Source organism: Panthera pardus, unplaced genomic scaffold (genome assembly GCF_024362965.1).
Source record: "Panthera pardus isolate Hobbes unplaced genomic scaffold, ASM2436296v1 HiC_scaffold_15, whole genome shotgun sequence".
NCBI lineage: Eukaryota > Metazoa > Chordata > Mammalia > Carnivora > Felidae > Panthera > Panthera pardus.
In genome coordinates this window covers 84,008,154-84,026,126 of record NW_026526710.1, presented here as the reverse complement: position 1 = coordinate 84,026,126, position 17,973 = coordinate 84,008,154, and the positions used below count along the sequence as shown (strand labels likewise).

At 43.5% G+C, this 17,973-nt stretch overlaps 1 protein-coding gene across 7 annotated transcripts in view; it reads left to right on the top strand.

Annotated features, from left to right (window-relative positions):
- LOC109251784 (cytochrome b5) overlaps positions 1–17,973 on the top strand; it is a 103,521-nt gene that overhangs the window by 36,869 nt on the left and 48,679 nt on the right. For 2 of the 7 annotated variants that reach the window (XR_008422318.1, XM_019423662.2), the window contains one exon: positions 6,677–8,711. The exons of 2 other annotated variants lie outside the window; for them this stretch is intronic. Coding sequence is in view for 4 of the 5 variants with exons in the window: in XM_019423662.2 (XP_019279207.1) it covers positions 6,677–6,707 (31 nt within the window). In the remaining variant the exon portion in view is untranslated. Of the gene's footprint in view, positions 1–1,486; positions 1,861–6,676; positions 8,712–9,207; positions 11,036–17,973 lie in introns of those variants that run through there. 3 more of the 7 variants (XM_053902838.1, XM_053902837.1, XM_019423660.2) reach the window with 3 other exon arrangements.

Sequence of the window (17,973 nt, the reverse complement as noted above, 5' to 3'; positions counted from 1 at the left end):
GACCGACTGAACAAATGGGTCTCCTTTTCTCCACGGTAGTCCTGTGGCCGGCACAGTCTTTTACTCTCCAGGCAAACATCTCTTTCCTTTCTCATTCAGTATATGATCCGGTTTTAACATTGTAGTGATCAGGTCCCTCTGGGCATGGTTCAGTGTTCTTCCAGGTGTAACATGAGTCCCTTGTTCTAGGGACTGGATTTCTGTGGTATAGTCCAACGTTGTATTGACATTTTTGGCAGTTCTAGCATATTGACTTGTGTAATTGGGACTATATGTATCTGTGTATCTGGTAGCTAGAGATATTTGGCCCCAAGCTCAAAGCCACACATTTATGCTTATTTATTCTTTCACCCTGTCAAATGTAACCGCCCCAGTCTCTGTCGGTGTTCTAGTACATTACCTGCCTTCAGGCAGTGGTTAGTACTCACTTCATCCTATGTTTCATGGGCAGGTCAGTTTCCTTCTAAATGAAAACTGAAAAGCCCACCAAGATGAAAACTGCATTTCTAATTGTAATTCAGCCCTTGTGCAGGTTAAATCTTGTTAATGAACTCCATCTTCGTATGGGTTGATGTGTGAAGTTTTACAGGGTAGAAACTTTATGCCAGAAAATGTATGTCTTCATAGGTGATTGTCTGGCTTAATTCACATTCCACAAGCTGTATATTTTATTTTCTAAGTAATTAAAGGTTCATATCTAAATTGAAGATCATCCTAGCTTTGTCCCTGATTTGATCTGTCATCTGCCATTTATAGTAGATCAGAAGTTCTTTGCACCAGGACTGAAACAGTGTGTAAGTTAGGGAGTTTTCTGGGTTTATACCTGTGGACCACAGATGAAGTCGTTTGGGCATGCTGTTTCTTCCTGCGTTAAGTCTATTGTGCATTTGTACAGATTAGATTTTCAGAACAGAGTCGGAGAATGTAAAGTTGTGGTGGACAGAGCAACCTTAATCATCCTGTGGTTCAAAGTCCTTAACTTCACAGTCGAGGAGATGTGCTGTTCTCCCAGTTATAGACCTGTTGATGCCTCTGCCAAAATGAGAAACTTGATTTTCTGGTTCTCGGTTTAGTACTATTTTAAATTCTTAGTGTATGTGAGTAGAATAAAACCTGTAAGGAATATTTGCTTTTATGAACTTGCTATCTGTAACTCAGAGTTCGTGTCCTTAGATAAGTCACTAGTTATCGGTAGCATCTATTGGGGGAGTGAGTGGTTCATAGCTCTTTGCATAAGTTTATAGAAATAGATTTAAGTGGAACAGGGGTGGGGCCGTTCATTTTCTTATAAAGCTGAGCAGGTGCTGGTATATTAGGGCATGTGATGTGCTCATGTCTCTTTTAACGAGTTAGTTGGTTTTTCATCCAGGTACGTTAGAGAGGTAATAAAAACATGCCACAGTGGCTTTCATGGTAATCAGAAGAGCAGAGGTTTTGAGTCCTGTGTATCGAGCACCGTACAAGCATCATTGCCCTTTCTTTCCAGCTGGTGGACCAACTGGGTGATCCCCGCCATCTCAGCGCTGGTGGTAGCCCTGATGTACCATCTGTACACAAAGGAAGATTAAACACACTCTCAGAAGTCAATGAAAGAAAAGACTGCTTCGGACCAGGGAGAAAGACGCCAATGTTAACTGCTTCAGCTGACAGAAACCTTCACCCGAGATATCATTTTAGTACACCTGTTTCTCTTTTCTCTTACCTTAGAACCAAACCAAAAGGAACTCTTCTGTTCTTTCTACTCTTGAACTCTTAGAATGTGCCTTTTTGTTCATCAACTTTTTTTTGATGTTCCATCACTACATAATTTACTTATTGTAGGCATGATCGTTTAAAAATATATCTGGCTTTTAAAATATACCACCACGTTTGTCTGTCTATTTGGTACATAATTGTCTTTAACGTTTAGAATCTGATTATTCAGCAGAGTCATTTAATGCACTAGTCTTTCAGACCCAAGTTGTCCCTATGGTGTGAGGAAGGGAATGTCCTTGGATCTCTCCTTGTGCTCCTCCTTATCTCGCTGAACAACCAGTTCTGCCTCTTCCAGCAGAGTTTCCCTTTCGAGGGAATTAGGAAGGTCTAAAAAATGAAAGATTTCTTTTTTCTTTTAATTTTTTTAATGTTTATTTTTGAGAGAGAGAGAGAGGAGAGAGTGCAAGCGGGGGAGGGGCAGACAGAGGGAGACATAGAATTCAAAGCAGGCTCTAGCCTCTGAGCTGTCAGCACAGAGCCCCATGTGGGGCTTGAACTCAGGGACTGTGAGATCGTGACCTGAGCTGAAGCCAGACGCCTAACTGACTGAGCGACTGAACCACCCAGGCACTCCCAAAATGTAAGATTTCTAATGATTCTACTTGAAACAGATGATAAAGAGAAGGTAGCCTATAGGACCTATAAAAAAGAGACCATCTCGTCTTTGATTAAAAGAAAGAAACCTGTGAACTATAAACAATAAAACCTGTGAACCATGAGAGGACATTTTAGCCCTCCCTTCTCACAGACTGAAAATATTCCGAAGAGGTTCACAGTCATGTAGGTTCTAAAGTTTAAAAAAACTACTCATTCAGAGGCCAAAAATGTTAATGTGCTCACGTAAGAAAATGTTCATTCCCTCCTTTGCAAAAACAAAATTTGAAAGAGATATGGGACATTTGGAACCTGAGTTTTGAAGAAAGTTAGCTGGTGCTGATGAGCCATGAGGAATTCTGGTATGGCTGTGTTCATTTTCTCATTCGAGTTCCAGGAGACTAATTCTGTCATCTTTGTTTATTATCCTCGGCCTCATGCTATTTTTCTTCCGAATGTGGAAACTGGAAGGACGAATTAGATTCTAAGTGCTTTGTAGTTACGTGTGACTGCAAGTTTCCATTGGCATGCTGGCCAACTGAAAAGCAATGGAGTTCTTCAGAAATAACTAAAACACATTGGAAAGGACTTTGTAAATTACAGAGTATGATTTAAAAAGAGGCAACAGGCCCCAAATTGTGCTAAGCCCACATCACCAAACAAAGGCTTAATACCTAAATGGATTGCAGTTTCAGCCTCTCCCAGGAGTAGAATCTTAAGCCGGGCAGTCTGGAATTACCTGGCCAGCACTAATGAGATAATCCGAGATGGGTCCCTCTTCCCCGCTGCGGTCCCCTCAAAGGAAGATGGCTCTGCTGAAATAACTTCCCTGTCCCACCTCTTTCTGCCCGTAACTCTAACGTTTTCTGCAGCTCCTGGGCCCTTCTTTCTATGTGCCAGGTGGGGTACCACCCCAGTCGTGAATTGTTGAATAAAACTAATAAGATCTTTAAATTTTATTCAGGTGAATTTTGGCTTTTAACAGATTTGGTGGCAGGGATGGGATCTGAAGGAAGCCTCTCACGGCTTTGGGGGCGAGAAACACAGGCTGCGTACCCACAAACCCTCTGTCTTTCTAGCCCTTTCGGAGGGCCGTGGGTAAGTTCTTCTTGGTTCTGAGCTCTGCTCTCTCTGTGTCAAGCTCCTGACCTTGTTGGCTCTCTGAGCTGTCGTTTGCTTCCGGTCCCTGATTCCATGTTGAGAAGTGCTGGCAGTCGGGACTGCAGTTCCCCGTCTGGTCAGAATCCTTACCCTTGCTTGAATCTCAGATTCCATGTTGGTGATGGTTCATTCCAGAGTTCTCCATTTGTTTGGGGTCTGCTGGCTTAGTCCTGTCCCCAGTCCCGTTGCTGGCAGTTGCCAACTGCAGTCAAACTAGGTGTGGCTTAAGCTGGCCTGGATCCAGTGTGTTTCGTGTAGGTAAAGGCAGTGGAAATCTTGGAAGCCAAAAGCTGCATAATTGACTTGCATGCGTTGAGCACTTAAAAACTGTTAGAATGCTTGCCACCTAACTTTATGCATAAGCTGGTCACAGAACAGGTTACACTGATGCTAGATCACCTGCCAACCTCAAGAAAGTCTCCGTGTGGTGAGGTACAAACATCACACGATCCCCAGCCCAGCCACACATCCCCTTAGGTGTTAGTTCGGCTCCAAAAGACCCAAAGCCTTAGCTCAGAGAGTTGAACATACCACCTTTCGGCACAACTACTACTTATCTGGTGTCTAAGAACTGTGGTCCCAGAAGCTGTAGATATTTACAATGACAAATTCTTACTAAAAACAACCTAGAATTACAATGGCCATTATGAGAAACATTCCTGTTAGACAAGATTTTGAAAGCAAGGGCTCCCAAACCAAACAAACAGAATGGGTCACCCCAGGTTGCAGGAGATCCTCCTCAGATGCCTTAAACTCCTGAGGCGCCGGGGTAGGTCAGTTAAGTGTCCAACTTTGGCTCACGTCATGATCGCATGGTTCGTGAGTTCGAGCCCCGTGTCGGGTTCTGTGCTGACAGCTCAGAGCCTGGAGCCTGCTTCGGATTCGGTGTCCCCCTCTCTCTCTCTGCCCCTCCCCTGCTTGTTAAATAAACGTTAAAAATAAACGTTAAAAAAAATTTTTTTTAAAGATACCTTAAACTCCTTGGTCAAAGAGTGAACTACCATAGTAACAGAATTTCCTAAACCTAGGGAGGATCCCCAGAAGTTTCCTGAAGAATTTCATCATTACCAGGGCCAAGGACCGCAGGCTTCCAGATCTCTATGGGCTTATGCACATGCAGGTTGGCCCTGAGGAAGCCCAAACATGGAGTCAGGAAACAGATCAGCGTAAACCCAAAGATGCTCAGGATCCTCGATCTTAAACACACTTCCCTCGTGGACCAGAAAAAGTTCATAAAATAGTGATTGATCTCTTAAAAGCCATCCTTTGGAGGAGTTTTCCCTGCACGCACCATTTGGTTTATTACTGAAACATGCAAACAAAAAAGATGAATCTGTGGCAGACATTAAAGCCTGTGTGGAAGCACTCTTCCTGTGGCATTCAGGTTCCATGCAAAAAATGAGGTCACCCAACCTGCTCTAGCTGCGCTGTTTGTAAATGGATCAGTCCCTGAGATTAGTAGACTGATTAAAAATTCAACAACAACAACAACAAAAACAACAACAAAAACAGGTTGGAACTGAGCCCCCATCAGTCTGATGGAACTCATGACTGCAGCCAAGTACTTTGAAAGGACTTTGGAATAAGACTGAAAACAAAATTTGCCAACTGAGTGGCCTTATAGATGCCTCCGTTTCTACCCTTAAAGGAGAGCTCCCATATGGGCCCCTCCTAGAGTTGTTGGGACTCAGGAATTTTCTGGTAAACGGCTGTCACTCCCTTAAACAAACAAGGGAAACTACAAATGAATGAAACACTTTGCCAGATTCTGGTAGATACTGAAGCTACACTCTTTAAGCCCTCTTGGAACCTACAGATGGTGTTTGGGGAAGACTGACAGAAGTCGGTGAAAGGTGAGGGTTTCTACCAGAGTCAGCTCTCCTGGATCTCTGTCTGCATGCCCAGTCAAGAGGAGAAAATAAAATTTCTTGAGTTGTCTCTTCCTTTCCAAACCCAACCCACTGATTCTCGACTCTTTCTGTCTCCTCCAGGGAGAGTTCTTGCCTTCTTGCTTGTCTTGTTTTGTGTCCTAAGAACTTGGCTTGGCTTTCTGCCTGCCTTGAACACAAAAGTTGTCAGTTCTTCCTTTTGGCCATATTTCAGAGTGACTCTGAATCTTGAGAAAGTAGTATTCTTTGCCTCCTCTTAAACCCAACAGGCGTTGTTCAATACCACCAAAAATAATTTATTGTTTATCTCAGCTGAAAACTGACAAAATATTTAAAGGATTTTTGTAAAGTAGCTCGGTGGTCAAAAGTTGGTGAAACTGGAAGCTGATATTCAGTGCCTGACATAGACATTTTTCCCTAAGCTAAAATAAAACCACACATCCAGAAGGAAAGAACAACCTTCTGATGTCTGTGAAAGGATTTTGTAAAACATCCCAAAGACAAACAGGTCTAAATCCAGAACATAGAAATCTTGCGTTTTCATCTTAGTTGGAAATCCACTCCCTGATGTAAATTGAAGGTAATTTGGTTAGATGGACAGATCAGCCCCTTGGTATCATTAGGCTGTAATCTAATTCTTTGAGGAATTAAAAACAACTGTTTTTATCTTACACATCTTAGCAAAACTAGAAATGTGGCTCTAGGAACAAGTCACAAGTCACAGTTCACCTATAGTTAGCAATCCTAAAACCACCTCTATTTATCTCAAAAGATGTGTAAGTATTGTAAAAATTATTCTTTTTTAAATGTTTATTTATTTTTGAGAGAGAGAGACAGAGTGTGAGCGGAAAGGGGCAAAGAGGGAGAGGGAGACACAGAATCCAAAGCAGGCTCCAGGCTCTGAGCTGTCAGCACAGAGCTGGATGCGGGGCTCGAACTCATGGACCACAAGATCATGACTGAGCCGAAGTTGGATGCTTAACCAACTGAGCCACCCAGATGCCCCAGTATTGTAAAACTTCTGACCTTAGAACATGAAGTTTCTTCCGGGAGGAACTTGCATTTTTCCCCCCTGTGCCTTTGGCATGTAAATGTTCTACCTGGTCTCCCAAGACTTAGCTAGGCCATGTCTTTGAAATAAAAACTTCAGGGAGGTCATTCTTATCAGAAGGAAAACAAAAGGGGAAAAGGTTATTTGAAACTTAGGCAAATAAACAAATATTAGTAAAAAGCTTTGGTCACCTGAGCAGGTGACCTTTACTTATTTCATCTTCCAGACACATGATTTGGATCCAGCATCTTTCATAAACCAGTGAGTTTTGCATTATCCTACCGTCTCATCGCTAAAATTTTGAAACAAAAGCTGTAAGGTCTCTGTTTACTTCTGTCTATATGTATGTTTATATATGTGTATTGTACATGTGTGGGATTTTCCACCTCCAGATTGTATTGCCAAAATTAATTTTTTTAAAGAGCTCTATTCAGTTGGCTTAAGGAAAAGCACTTATATGAACAAAGTGTTCATAAAATTCTCAAAAATGTAATAGAGACCTAAATGCTTTTCAGGTTCACGTGATCTGGGAAAATATTCATATTAAAGCTGATGAAAGTTCGTGGCTTTAGTCAAGACAGACATGTCTGTAGAATTAGCAACATTAAATATAATGCACACATACGTCTTTTATTCTACCTGGATTTATTAAATAAATTCATGTTATCACTGTTACAAAATTTGTCAGCACAGAAAATAACTTCGTTTGATGAAATTTTCATCCCACATGCTGGGAACAAGTGAACTGAATACATGTAAGTGGGGACAGAAATTTTTCGGTGAACTTTAAAAAAAATTTTTTTTAAAAATGTTTATTTATTACTGAGAGACAGTGAGAGATAGAGCATGAACAGGGGAGGGGCAGAGAGAGGGGGAGACACAAAATCTGAAGCAGGCTCCAGGCTCTGAGCTGTCAGCACAGAGCCCAACGGGGCTCAAACCCACAAACTGCGATATCATGACCTGAGCCGAAGTTGGATGCTTAACCGACTGAGCCACCCAGTCGCCCCTCCGTGAGCTTTTTAAATAGTTACCCCAAATATTTTTGGTAACCTGAACACTTAAAGTTTTATTAAGTTAAATTAGTACTTGACTGTCTAGATCTTCTCTAAATAAAATACCAAAACGTTAATTACTGAAGATGGATAGGTTTATCTACTTTCTGACTTATTTTTACAGAGCAGTTAAAGCTATTTGAGGCTATGAGTGAACGTGTTTGTGCCACATGGAGAAAGCATGTGTTTCTAGAAAATATAAAAATGTATTTATACATTTGCCAAGCCGTAGAATGCTAAAGTAAAAAACAGCTCGCAATTGTCAACTTCTTATTTTCATCAGAAATTAAGGCATTTTAGGGAAGCCTGGGTGGCTCAGTCGCATAAGCGTCTGACTCTTGATCTTGGCTCAGGTCATGATCTCAACAGTTCGTGAGATCAAGCCCCTCATCTGGCTCTGCGTTGACAGGGTGGAGCCTGCTTGGAATTCTCTCTCTCTCTCTCTCTCTCTCTCTCTCTCTCTCTCTCTCGCACTCTTTCTGCCTCTCCCCCATGCTCACACACGTACTCTCTCCAATAATAAACTTGTAAAAAATCATTTAGAAATTAAAATATATTAAGCATTAAAATTTTTAACATATGTAAGGTACTAGAAGTAATAAGGGACACATTTCTGTATGCAAGGAAAGTAAGATGTGTGTTTTTGGTAAGAGAAGGTACAAGGAATAAAGATGAATTATTTTTTTGAGGCAAAAGAGCATGATTTTTTCCTAAAGTGAGGCTGGTTATTTCGGAATGGGAGAGGAAAAACAGGACAACATCTGAAGGCGTGTTTAAAAAGTTGTAGAAGCTTGTGGAAAAGGAATCTTTGCAGAACAATTTTATGTGTGGTCAAGCTGGCTAAGATTCGAATAGATTTAAGTTTTTAAATAAATGGGTTTAATATCAAAATTAATCTGCAAAATTAATGTTTGGTGTTCTTTCTGTTAAAAGGACAAAGTTTGCTTAGACTTTTGGTCTACTCTTGGTAAGAGGTGTAAAAGAGTTTTTTTTTATCTTTTTAAGTAATCTGCCTAGAAAACAAAAGATTATATTTTATCAAAATAATTTCCTGTGTTTCTTGATGTGTTTATCAGGTCTTTGATTACTAAAGAGAACTGAATCTTGTCTGTTCAAAGAGCTAAGGTTTTTGTACACAAATGTTTAACTTTCCGTATTTGCCTGCAATCTTTGTCATTATGATTAAATGGGTAACTAAGCAGCGTTTCACGGTGACCTGTGAACCTTTTTGACCAAGTGTTTTAAGGCCTTTTGATACTTTCGACAACCTTCCCCCAAGCCAAATTGTAATTGATGTCTTTTTGACCTGGAGATAACTTCGGGATTTTCTAGAGTCCCTGTAGCATCTCCGAAGATTTGTTCTTTCTCCATACATTCTTAGAGAGGTGTTACACGAATTAGTCTTATTTGATATGTTAGTTACATAGGAAGTAGTTCTGTCAAAAAGTAATACTGGGTGTTCTTTGTGTTCTGTAGGCGTATGTTGTACGTATTCTAGAAAATTGTGTAAGATTCCTAGAAATCTGGTATGTCCTGCTATGTTGTCAGTCATCATTTCAGTTATTATCTTAAAACGTTGTATATCACAGAATAACTACATTTCCCTTTTAAGTGAACTCTCATCAGATTTAACAATGGGGATCTTACAGTCTTGTCATGTACGCACAGTTACTGTTTTGTTCTGTTGCTTTTACAAAATGAGACGGATGGAGAGGACCCCCTAAGGACTCTTTGGTCACCGTCACTGCTGCCAAACGACCAAGTGTGATACTTGGGTGAGTATGTCACAGCTGAAGAAGGCTCCACCAGACCCCTGGTCCTATGTGAATCCAGAGACCGCAAAGTCAAATTGACGGAAGAAATAGTCGACATTGACATGGGCTGCTTCCACACCAGATGCCAGATCGAGACTTCATACTTCACCTAAACATGAAGGCCTCTCCCCTTTCTTTCCTTCACTCTGGCATTGGCTTGGAAAGGTAATACTCACCATCTGCGTCCCTCAGGCCGTTGCCACGGCGGGGGTGGGAGTGGGGAAGGCGACCTTTCAGACTGCTGGATTTGTCATCAAAAACTCTGATCCGTCGTGATGCTGGAGACCCCTGGTCTTCCCTGGACCAGTCTCTCTTCTGTTCCCAATGCCTCCATAAACTACAGTCGCCCCCCTCCCACCCCCACCCCCACCCCCGCTGCCTTAGAAGTCACAGACTCTGACTTTTATGGCCAGAACATCCAGTGCCTTGTTTTTGCCTTTCTCCAGTTGTAACTCTACTCGCCAAATACCCATGCATCCCACGTTCTTAAGATTATCTCATCTGATCTGCCTCCAGTCAGGAAAAGATCTCACCAGCAGTGTCCATTTTTGCAAGGAATTTAGAACGACTCTTCATTTCAGGCTAGGAGATATGCTTTGCAGCTGTGCTGAAATGCCCCCTGGTTTGAATGGGCAAATGTGATGATCTTTGTGACTGAATCCATTATCGGTGCCACCTTTGTGGTAACGGCTTGTGCCCCGGCTGGATTTATCTCTGGGGTGACCATCATTCTCCTTGGGCCTGTGAATGTGGACGTGGCAGGCGCATAACCAGGGCTGGATCTGGTTCTCCTGGGGCTGCCACCTTCTGCCATAGAGCTTTGAGGACTCTGAAAATCCTAAATTCAAACCTAGCCTTTTAGGCCATTGGCCGATGTTAGAATTTGTAACATGAAAACACTCAGACCTACTTCCCCTGCCCCATGGATGTGAGCAGACCCTCTGATATTGTGAGGATCGCGATGAAATGACCACGTTTGCACTCCTCTCCCTGGTGCACGCGCGCAGTGAATGTTTGCACTTCCCCTGTCTGGATCTCTTAGAGAAATGATCACTTTAAATTAGGATGAGGCATTTGCTGTATGAAACCTGAGCGAAACAAATCGTAATTATGATGTTCACGACCAACAGCCACATCGTGTCCATGTACAGAATCTGTGAGGCTGGGCCGACCGACCCAGGCTCTAAACTTCTCTTTCTGCTCCTCTGTGACGACACTGTGTTCACTGTTACCTTATCTGGAGGTACAGTTTGGTCTGGCCCCACGTCAGCGTGGGGAGCTCTGGGACTTGGGATAGCACAGGGCCCCCCTGGAGTGATCAGGGTCCACTCCTGTGCCATCAACATTTGCAACACAAGCTTTCCTATAAGCTGAAGGGGCAGCGAGATGGTCCTTGCCCTCAGCAAGCCCTGCGGTCTTCCTGGGAGGAGTGAAGACATGGGGGCAGACAAGGCTAGGCTTCTGTATCAGCTGTGTTCAGTCCCTCAGTGTTTAGCAGGGACACCCTGGGGGAGGGGCAACAAGCGAGGATGGCGTTTCACACAGGAAACATGGATGTCAGTCCCCGGAACTGTAGGCAGGGATACGAGGTATTTCCGTCGTGATGGATGGAGAGGAGAGGGTTCTATCAGGAGGCATATTCTGCAATGGACAAATGTTTAAGAATTTGAGAGCGATGAAATCGTTACATGAATTCTGAAACATAAGTGAGTCTTATGTTTTGTCAAATGTGAGTATTTCCATCGAGATCAAAAACAGATCCCTGCTCGTGGGTGGGGATGATGCATCTGGCCGGGAAAGTCTAGAAATGGAGAACCAGGCACTGCTTCTTTACCTGCTTCTTTCTACTCTTGCCTTGGCCAGGTGTCTTCCTGGCCACGTCCTTTTTCCTGCTGAGGCTGATGACCCAAAGAACCTGCTCAGTCATGAAATTTGGAATGAACCCAAGTCTACCTGAGGTTTAGAAGTAGAACTGACAATCAAGGGCAGTTGGTCTTTCCAATTCCATAGGTGGCCTCTGCATCTGGTGGTATTGGGCGTCTCTAGGACCAGGCTGACGTTTGCTAGAAGCATTCATACATCCTGGGGTGAGGGTGCTGTGCACCCCATCAGCACTGTTCTCCTTAAAGAAGCAAGTGAAGCAAGTGTGCCTGTGCCCACAGCTGAGGCTCCCCCAGAGAAACCAAAGCGTGTGATTGCAACTGTTTTCCCTCCAGACCAAGTAACGTAAGGAACCATGCGAATCATACACTGTCGCTTTTAGGTGAGGAAATCTGGTTTATTTTCATGTTCTTGGAGCCATGGAGAATTCTGGAAATAACTGAACAGTTAGAAGTTCTAGAAGAAAGAATATGACATTCACCTAATTTTGAGTGATGTTTGTCCTGTGGTGAACACTCAGTAATTTTGAAAGCTCTTGTTTCATCATCCTAATACTTCTCTGAACCGAATTTCGGTTCATGATAGTGCTTGTCATGTCAGTAGCTCTTTAGGAAGATCTCAGGTGAGAATTGTCAGAAAAAATTAATATTGTTTCAAAGGAAAGTAGCATTACCTTCCCATTCATTTCTTAGTTCACCGGTTCAAGAACACAGTCAGAGATCCATAATGGAAGAAAACATAGACCTAAATGTTTCATTTTGGATTAGGCAGTGGTTTCCAAAAACCCAAGCTACAAAAGAATAGGTAAATTGATCTTCACCAAAATTAACCACTTTAGTACTTCAAAGGACACCATCGAGTAAGTGAACAGTGACACAGAATGGGAGAAAATACTTGCAAATGATAAATTTAATAAGGGATCCTTAAAGAACTCTTACAGCTCAATAGAGTATAACTCAGTTGAAAAATGGGTAAAAGATGTGATTATATGCATTCTCCAAAGAAGGTATACAAATGTCCATCGAGCACATGAGTTGATGTTCAGTATCACTGGTGGTCAGGGAAATGCAAATCAAAATCACAATAAGAGACCAGTTCACATCCACTAGGAAGGCTGTGGTCAAAAAGTCAGATGATAATTGTTTACAAAGACGTAGAGAAGCTGCACTCCTGGTGGGAATGCAAGATGGTGTGGCTACTATGGAAAACAGCATGGCGGGTCCTTAAAAAGTTAAACATGGAATTACACTTGACCCAACAATTCCAAGGATAGATACGTGCTTAAGAAAATTGAAAACAGGCGCTCAAAAACTTGTGTATGAATGTTCATAGCAATATTTATAGTAGCCAAAAAGTGGAAACAACCCAGACATCCATTACCAAATGAATGGATAAACAAGGTGTGTTGTATCCATGCGATGGAATATTGTTTAACCACCAAAAGTGTGACATACATTACAACATGGCTGACCCTTGAAAACAGGATGGTAAGTGAAAGAAGCCAGTCACAAAAGACCACATATTGTACAATCCCATTTATAGGCAGTGTTACAAATCTATAGAGACAGAACGTGGTTGCCTAGGTCTGGGGAAGAGGGTTGGGGGAAATGGGGAGAGGCAGCCACTTTGTGCAGCGTTTCTCTTTGGGGCGATGAAAATGTCCTAAAGTTGATTGCGGTGATGGTATGTATCCATGAATGCCCTAAAAAACTGTGGAGTTGTAATCCAGTTTAAATGGATGAACTATATGGTATGGGAATTACATTTCAGTAAAGCTGTTATGTAAGAAATTCACCATGGTCCCAGTAGACTCATTCTCTTAAGAAGTAGTTGTCCTCGGGGCGCCTGGGTGGCGCAGTCGGTCAAGCATCCGACTTCAGACAGGTCACGATCTCGCGGTCTGTGAGTTCGAGCCCCGCGTCAGGCTCTGGGCTGATGGCTCGGAGCCTGGAGCCTGTTTCCAATTCTGTGTCTCCCTCTCTCTCTGCCCCTCCCCCATTCATGCTCTGTCTCCCTCTGTCCCAAAAATAAATAAAAAACGTTGAAAAAACAATTAAAAAAAAAAAAAAAAAAGAAGTAGTTGTCCTCTCGTTTGTTATCTCAGAAGCATCTATCCAGGTCATGTCCTAAATGGGAAGTCACATCCTGCTCCCCCTCAGTGTTGCTTCCTAAAACCAGCCATCTGTTCAAAGTGGCCTCCTGTGACCTATGGGATGTGAACCTACAGGAGGGGCTCATTATATTTTGTCCTGTTACACAGTTTGAATGAAAATGTTTGACTTTGGGGGACACCTGCATAGCTCAGTCAGTTAAGCGACCGACTCTTGGTTTTGGCTCGGGTCATGATCTCACGGTTTCTGAGTTCAAGCCCTGCATTGGGCTGCACGGAGCCCGCTTAGGATTCTCTCTCTCCCTCTCTGCCCCTCCACTGATGTGCATGTGCTCTCTCTCTCTTTCAAAATAAATAAATAAATAAATAAATAAATAAATAAGAAAGAAAATGCTTGACTTTTGCAATTGATAGTAAGAAATAGCTGGCATGATTGATCTGTTCGAATAACGCATTTCCCTTCTCTACCTCACATGTCACCACCTTAGTTTCGGCCTTCAGCTCTTCCGATTTGTTGCTGTAAGTGCTCCCTGGCTTCTCCCACATGGGTCTGGCCCTGCTATCACATGCTATTATTTTGTTCCATGCTGTGTCCTCAGAGCCTCTTCCAATTCCTGGAACAAAGGAGGTGTTGACTGAATGACTAAGTTAATGAGTGAAGTCCCTTGGCTGCTACCCCATCCCCCTCTTTCTCATCTCTTGTCCCCGTCGCCATCAGATGATTCTTACAAAGACACTACTTTGATAACCACTCTTGCCCCAAAGCCTTGGCAATGTCACCAAGTCCAAGGCAGTGCAGAAGGCACTTGACCAACTCCTCCTCAGCCTTTAAAGGTAGTGATTTTTCAGAACTGCAGCCAGAAGGCTGAATGTTGTCTATTGGAGCACAGGTGCATTTAGATTCCAGTAGTTTCTCAGCATGGCACGGGGCAGAGAAAGATGTCAGCCGACAAAGCTCTGATATCCTTAATTTGCTGGATGGATCCTGTTGGCTGGTGAAACCCAACGGATGGCCTAGATCTTGGAGCCTGTCCAAAAGATGGAGGACGAGGGAGGGCGGAAGGTTATCAGTCGCAAACAGGAGGGAGGGCAAGGCTGCCTGTGTACCCAAGGGTCAGGGAAGTTCAGTGCTCCTGGACCTGAATTTGATTAGCTTATGCTAAAGTACACTTATCGCTGCCAGCTGCAGTATCTCATGACTTCAGCAAACCTGCCCCAGACCTGAGTCTGTGGACTCTTCCAGGCTGGTAAAGTTTACTTGATGGCAAACCCAGTACCTAAAAGCCTTCCTTTTAACTAAAACCTGTTGGTTGGCAGGGCTTCGAGTGACGCTCTCCTCGGAGAACTGATTATTTCAACATTCAAGACTTACTACTGTTTCTCTTTCCTCTGGGTGTGAGCCTGGTCACTGGTTTATCCCCAGACACTGAATAACTCGAAGGAGATACTGAATAATTCAGTGGATAGGATTTAAAGCAACTCTGTGTTTTTGGTTGAAGTCTTCATAAATTAGAGAAAACAAAATCCTTTCAGGGAAATCACGGACTAGATCTTTGCTCTTGTCTCCAGTGCTTGTCACTGTTAATTATTTTTCAGAATCATCCCTGCTGAGCACTATGGCCATTCTTGCCTGGTTCCTGCATTTTTCAAGTTCAAACTGGATTCCACAGCCCTTTCCTCTGCATCCTCTGGAAGCTCTTGTCACCAGAGCAAATGCTTAGCCTGTGGCTCTCATCTAGGGCCCTCTTCAGTGTCATACTCGCTCTCCTCAAGTGTTCCTGAAGACCTATTCTTTGTCAGTTTGTGGAGTCAGGCCAGGGGAAGAACAAAACTGTTCCGGTGCATTGTATCTTTATAGAAATTAATTCCATTATGTTTATAGGGTTTCTGAAGGATTTCAGGTTGGCCACCTCCCTATTGTTAGAACATAGTTGAAGCCCCTTTAACTATGTTTGGGTGGTTGATTACTCAAAGTCAGGTAAAGTGGAAAATTATTTTATTTTAACTTATTTTAAGTTTATTCAAGTGGTTTATTTATTTGTCAAGAGCTTTTCTTTGAGTGTGGGTCTACTAATTGTATCAATAATGCATCATTTAAATTTCCCTTACCCTTGCCAAGGCAGCTTCCATCACTCTTGTGGTACCATAGCATTCCTTAGAGTTTTAGAATTTTCTACCTGGTCTTTATGGTGTCTTGTCCACCCCTAACCAGCTCTTTTAACAATTCCTCAGTCAAAGGGGCACGTGGGTGGCTGAGTTGGTTAAGCCTCCGACTTTGGCTCAGGTCATGACCTTGCAGTTGGTGAGTTCGAGACCCTCATGGGGCTCTGTGCTGACAGTTCAGAACCTGGAGCCTGCCTCGGATTCTGTGTCTCCCTCTCTCTCTGCCCCCCCCCCCTCAAAAATAAATAAACATTAAAAAAAAAAAAGCTTTCCAATGCATTCAACTTAGTCTTTGCAGTCTTTATAGGAACATCTCTTCTTTTGTACCGTATTTTTTTTCAAGTTACTTTGTATTGAATTAAATAGTGTGATTGCAGAAACAGATACACTAATATAAATAGACTAGAAACAGATACAGCCGAGAAACACCCTGCTAGTGAGAGGGAGGCGTGTAGGCACTCAGGAAGGCCGGCTCTTGATTGAGCATATCAGTGTGTCGTGGGCACTGGATGTGATATATTTCAGGGGACATGGAGAGAGACAGCTAAGCCGGTGATTAGACCAGGTGGAGATGGACCGTAGAGCTGCTATAATTTATTCTGCTGACTCGACTGATTTGTTCTCACCCGTCTCAAGCTTTTCAGATTGTAAATGGAAACCCACAATTCGTGCTGGCGTTTGGGCTCTCTCTGACAGCAGTCGTGACCTCTCTCCCAGTAGGAGAAACCCCAAAGAAAGATCTTTCTGGTAACTTTTGCTACAGCTGAGTAGCAAATTGGGCTTAAATGAGTGACACCTATAGCTTGGGCAGCAGATCCCAGATTAGAAAGTAGCTCCAGGAGGTCATTAGAAGCCCAGAAATTACATGAAACGTTTGGCTCATATGCATATTTTTCTCAGAAAGGTATTAGTAACTGTCCTTAAATTCTTAGGGGGCCTGTTCTTCCCTGAAGATCAAGTGTAGCTGTAAGTGTAAGAATGAAGGAAAAGTCATCCCTTTTCAGGTCACAACTGTCCCTAGAATTTATCCTCCAACTGTGCATTGAGTGCCTGCTTTGAGCCAGGAGCCCTCTTGGCCTGGAGACACAGCCCTGAACACGAAGCCGCAGTCTCCACGCTCAGGAAGCTGCACCCACGGGAAAATAAGAGACCTGTGTGGGGTACCAGTCAGTGAACAGTGTTCTGAAAAGGATCAAGTGGGGTAGGCAGTGTGGAGGGAAGAGGGGTGTGATTCTAAGGGGATCGGGAAATCTGCTGTGAGTTGGAGACATCTGGGTGCGGATGTGTGTGAAGTGAGGGCATGAGCCATGCAGGTGTCTGTTAGAAAGCATTTTCCGAGCAGACAGCAAGTGCAAAGGCCCTCCGGCAGCCGTGTGCCTGGCATATCTGAAGAAGAACCAGGAGGCCAGCCTGGCCTCGCAGCCGTGATCTGATTTGCATTTTGAGGGATCTATTTGCAGATTATAGACTATGGGTGCCCAAGAGCAGGTGCCTAGGCCTAGAAATAATACATGTATTTATAAATATGTTTTTCTATATTAAGACTTTTCAAAGTGGCAATTTTTAAATTACTATAGAGTTCTTATTTTACACATATTTATAGAAAAAAGGAAACGACATATAAAATCAGTAATCTATGAAAAGAAAATTTACAGTGGTGGCCACTTAAAAATAACTACAATTAACATTTCAATATATATCCTCCCAGAAGTCTCGTATTCCTTTAGAAAAGTGCAATCACATGGAGAGATTGGTTTTCACGTCACAATAAATAGCAGAGATCTGTCTCTATCAGAAAACACACGGCTGCGTCACTGCTGAATGTAATCCATTAGGAACTCTTTCTGTTTTTATTGTAGTAAAATATTCGTGAAATCACTTTCAAAGGAAACTGGCGAGGCCCGCACCCTGGCTTCTCAACGTGTGTCCTCAGACCAGCAGTGTCCGAGAGTTTATTACACGGTGAAGGGTCTCAGGCCCCACCCCGAAGATTTTGAAGCCCTGGCCTCGGCAGTGTCCCTCAGGGGCCCTTGGAAGAGCAGCCCTCCCGCGCTTGTCCCTCAGGCTCCGTCCTGTGCCATCTGCTCTCCCCTATCGATGCCACTTGGAGGAAGTCAGTTGTTAGGACCTCAAGCCTCACCTTGTGACACCGTATTCTCAGTCTGACTCCCCTAACCAGAGACCTTCCATCCATCCATTCAGCCTACTGAGAAGCTTCCATAGGTCAGTTTTTGTAGAAAGCCCTGGAGGAAAAGCCAGTCAAGGCATAGAGCAAGTGGGAGAAGTTCCGGGAGGCTGGCTTGGGCATCTGGGAGGTGGCGATGCCCTGCCATCCGGGTTGGAGACACAGGCGTGGAGGCATCAGCCCCCTGGACGGGGAAACCTGGGAGGGAGGCTGAGCATTGAGGTAGGGGCGAGGCCAGGGGCGTGCAGGGCTCGGAGCCACAGGGAGCAGTGTCCCTGGGTGGGGCAGGCGGTCACGGATAGCAGCAGGTGCTGC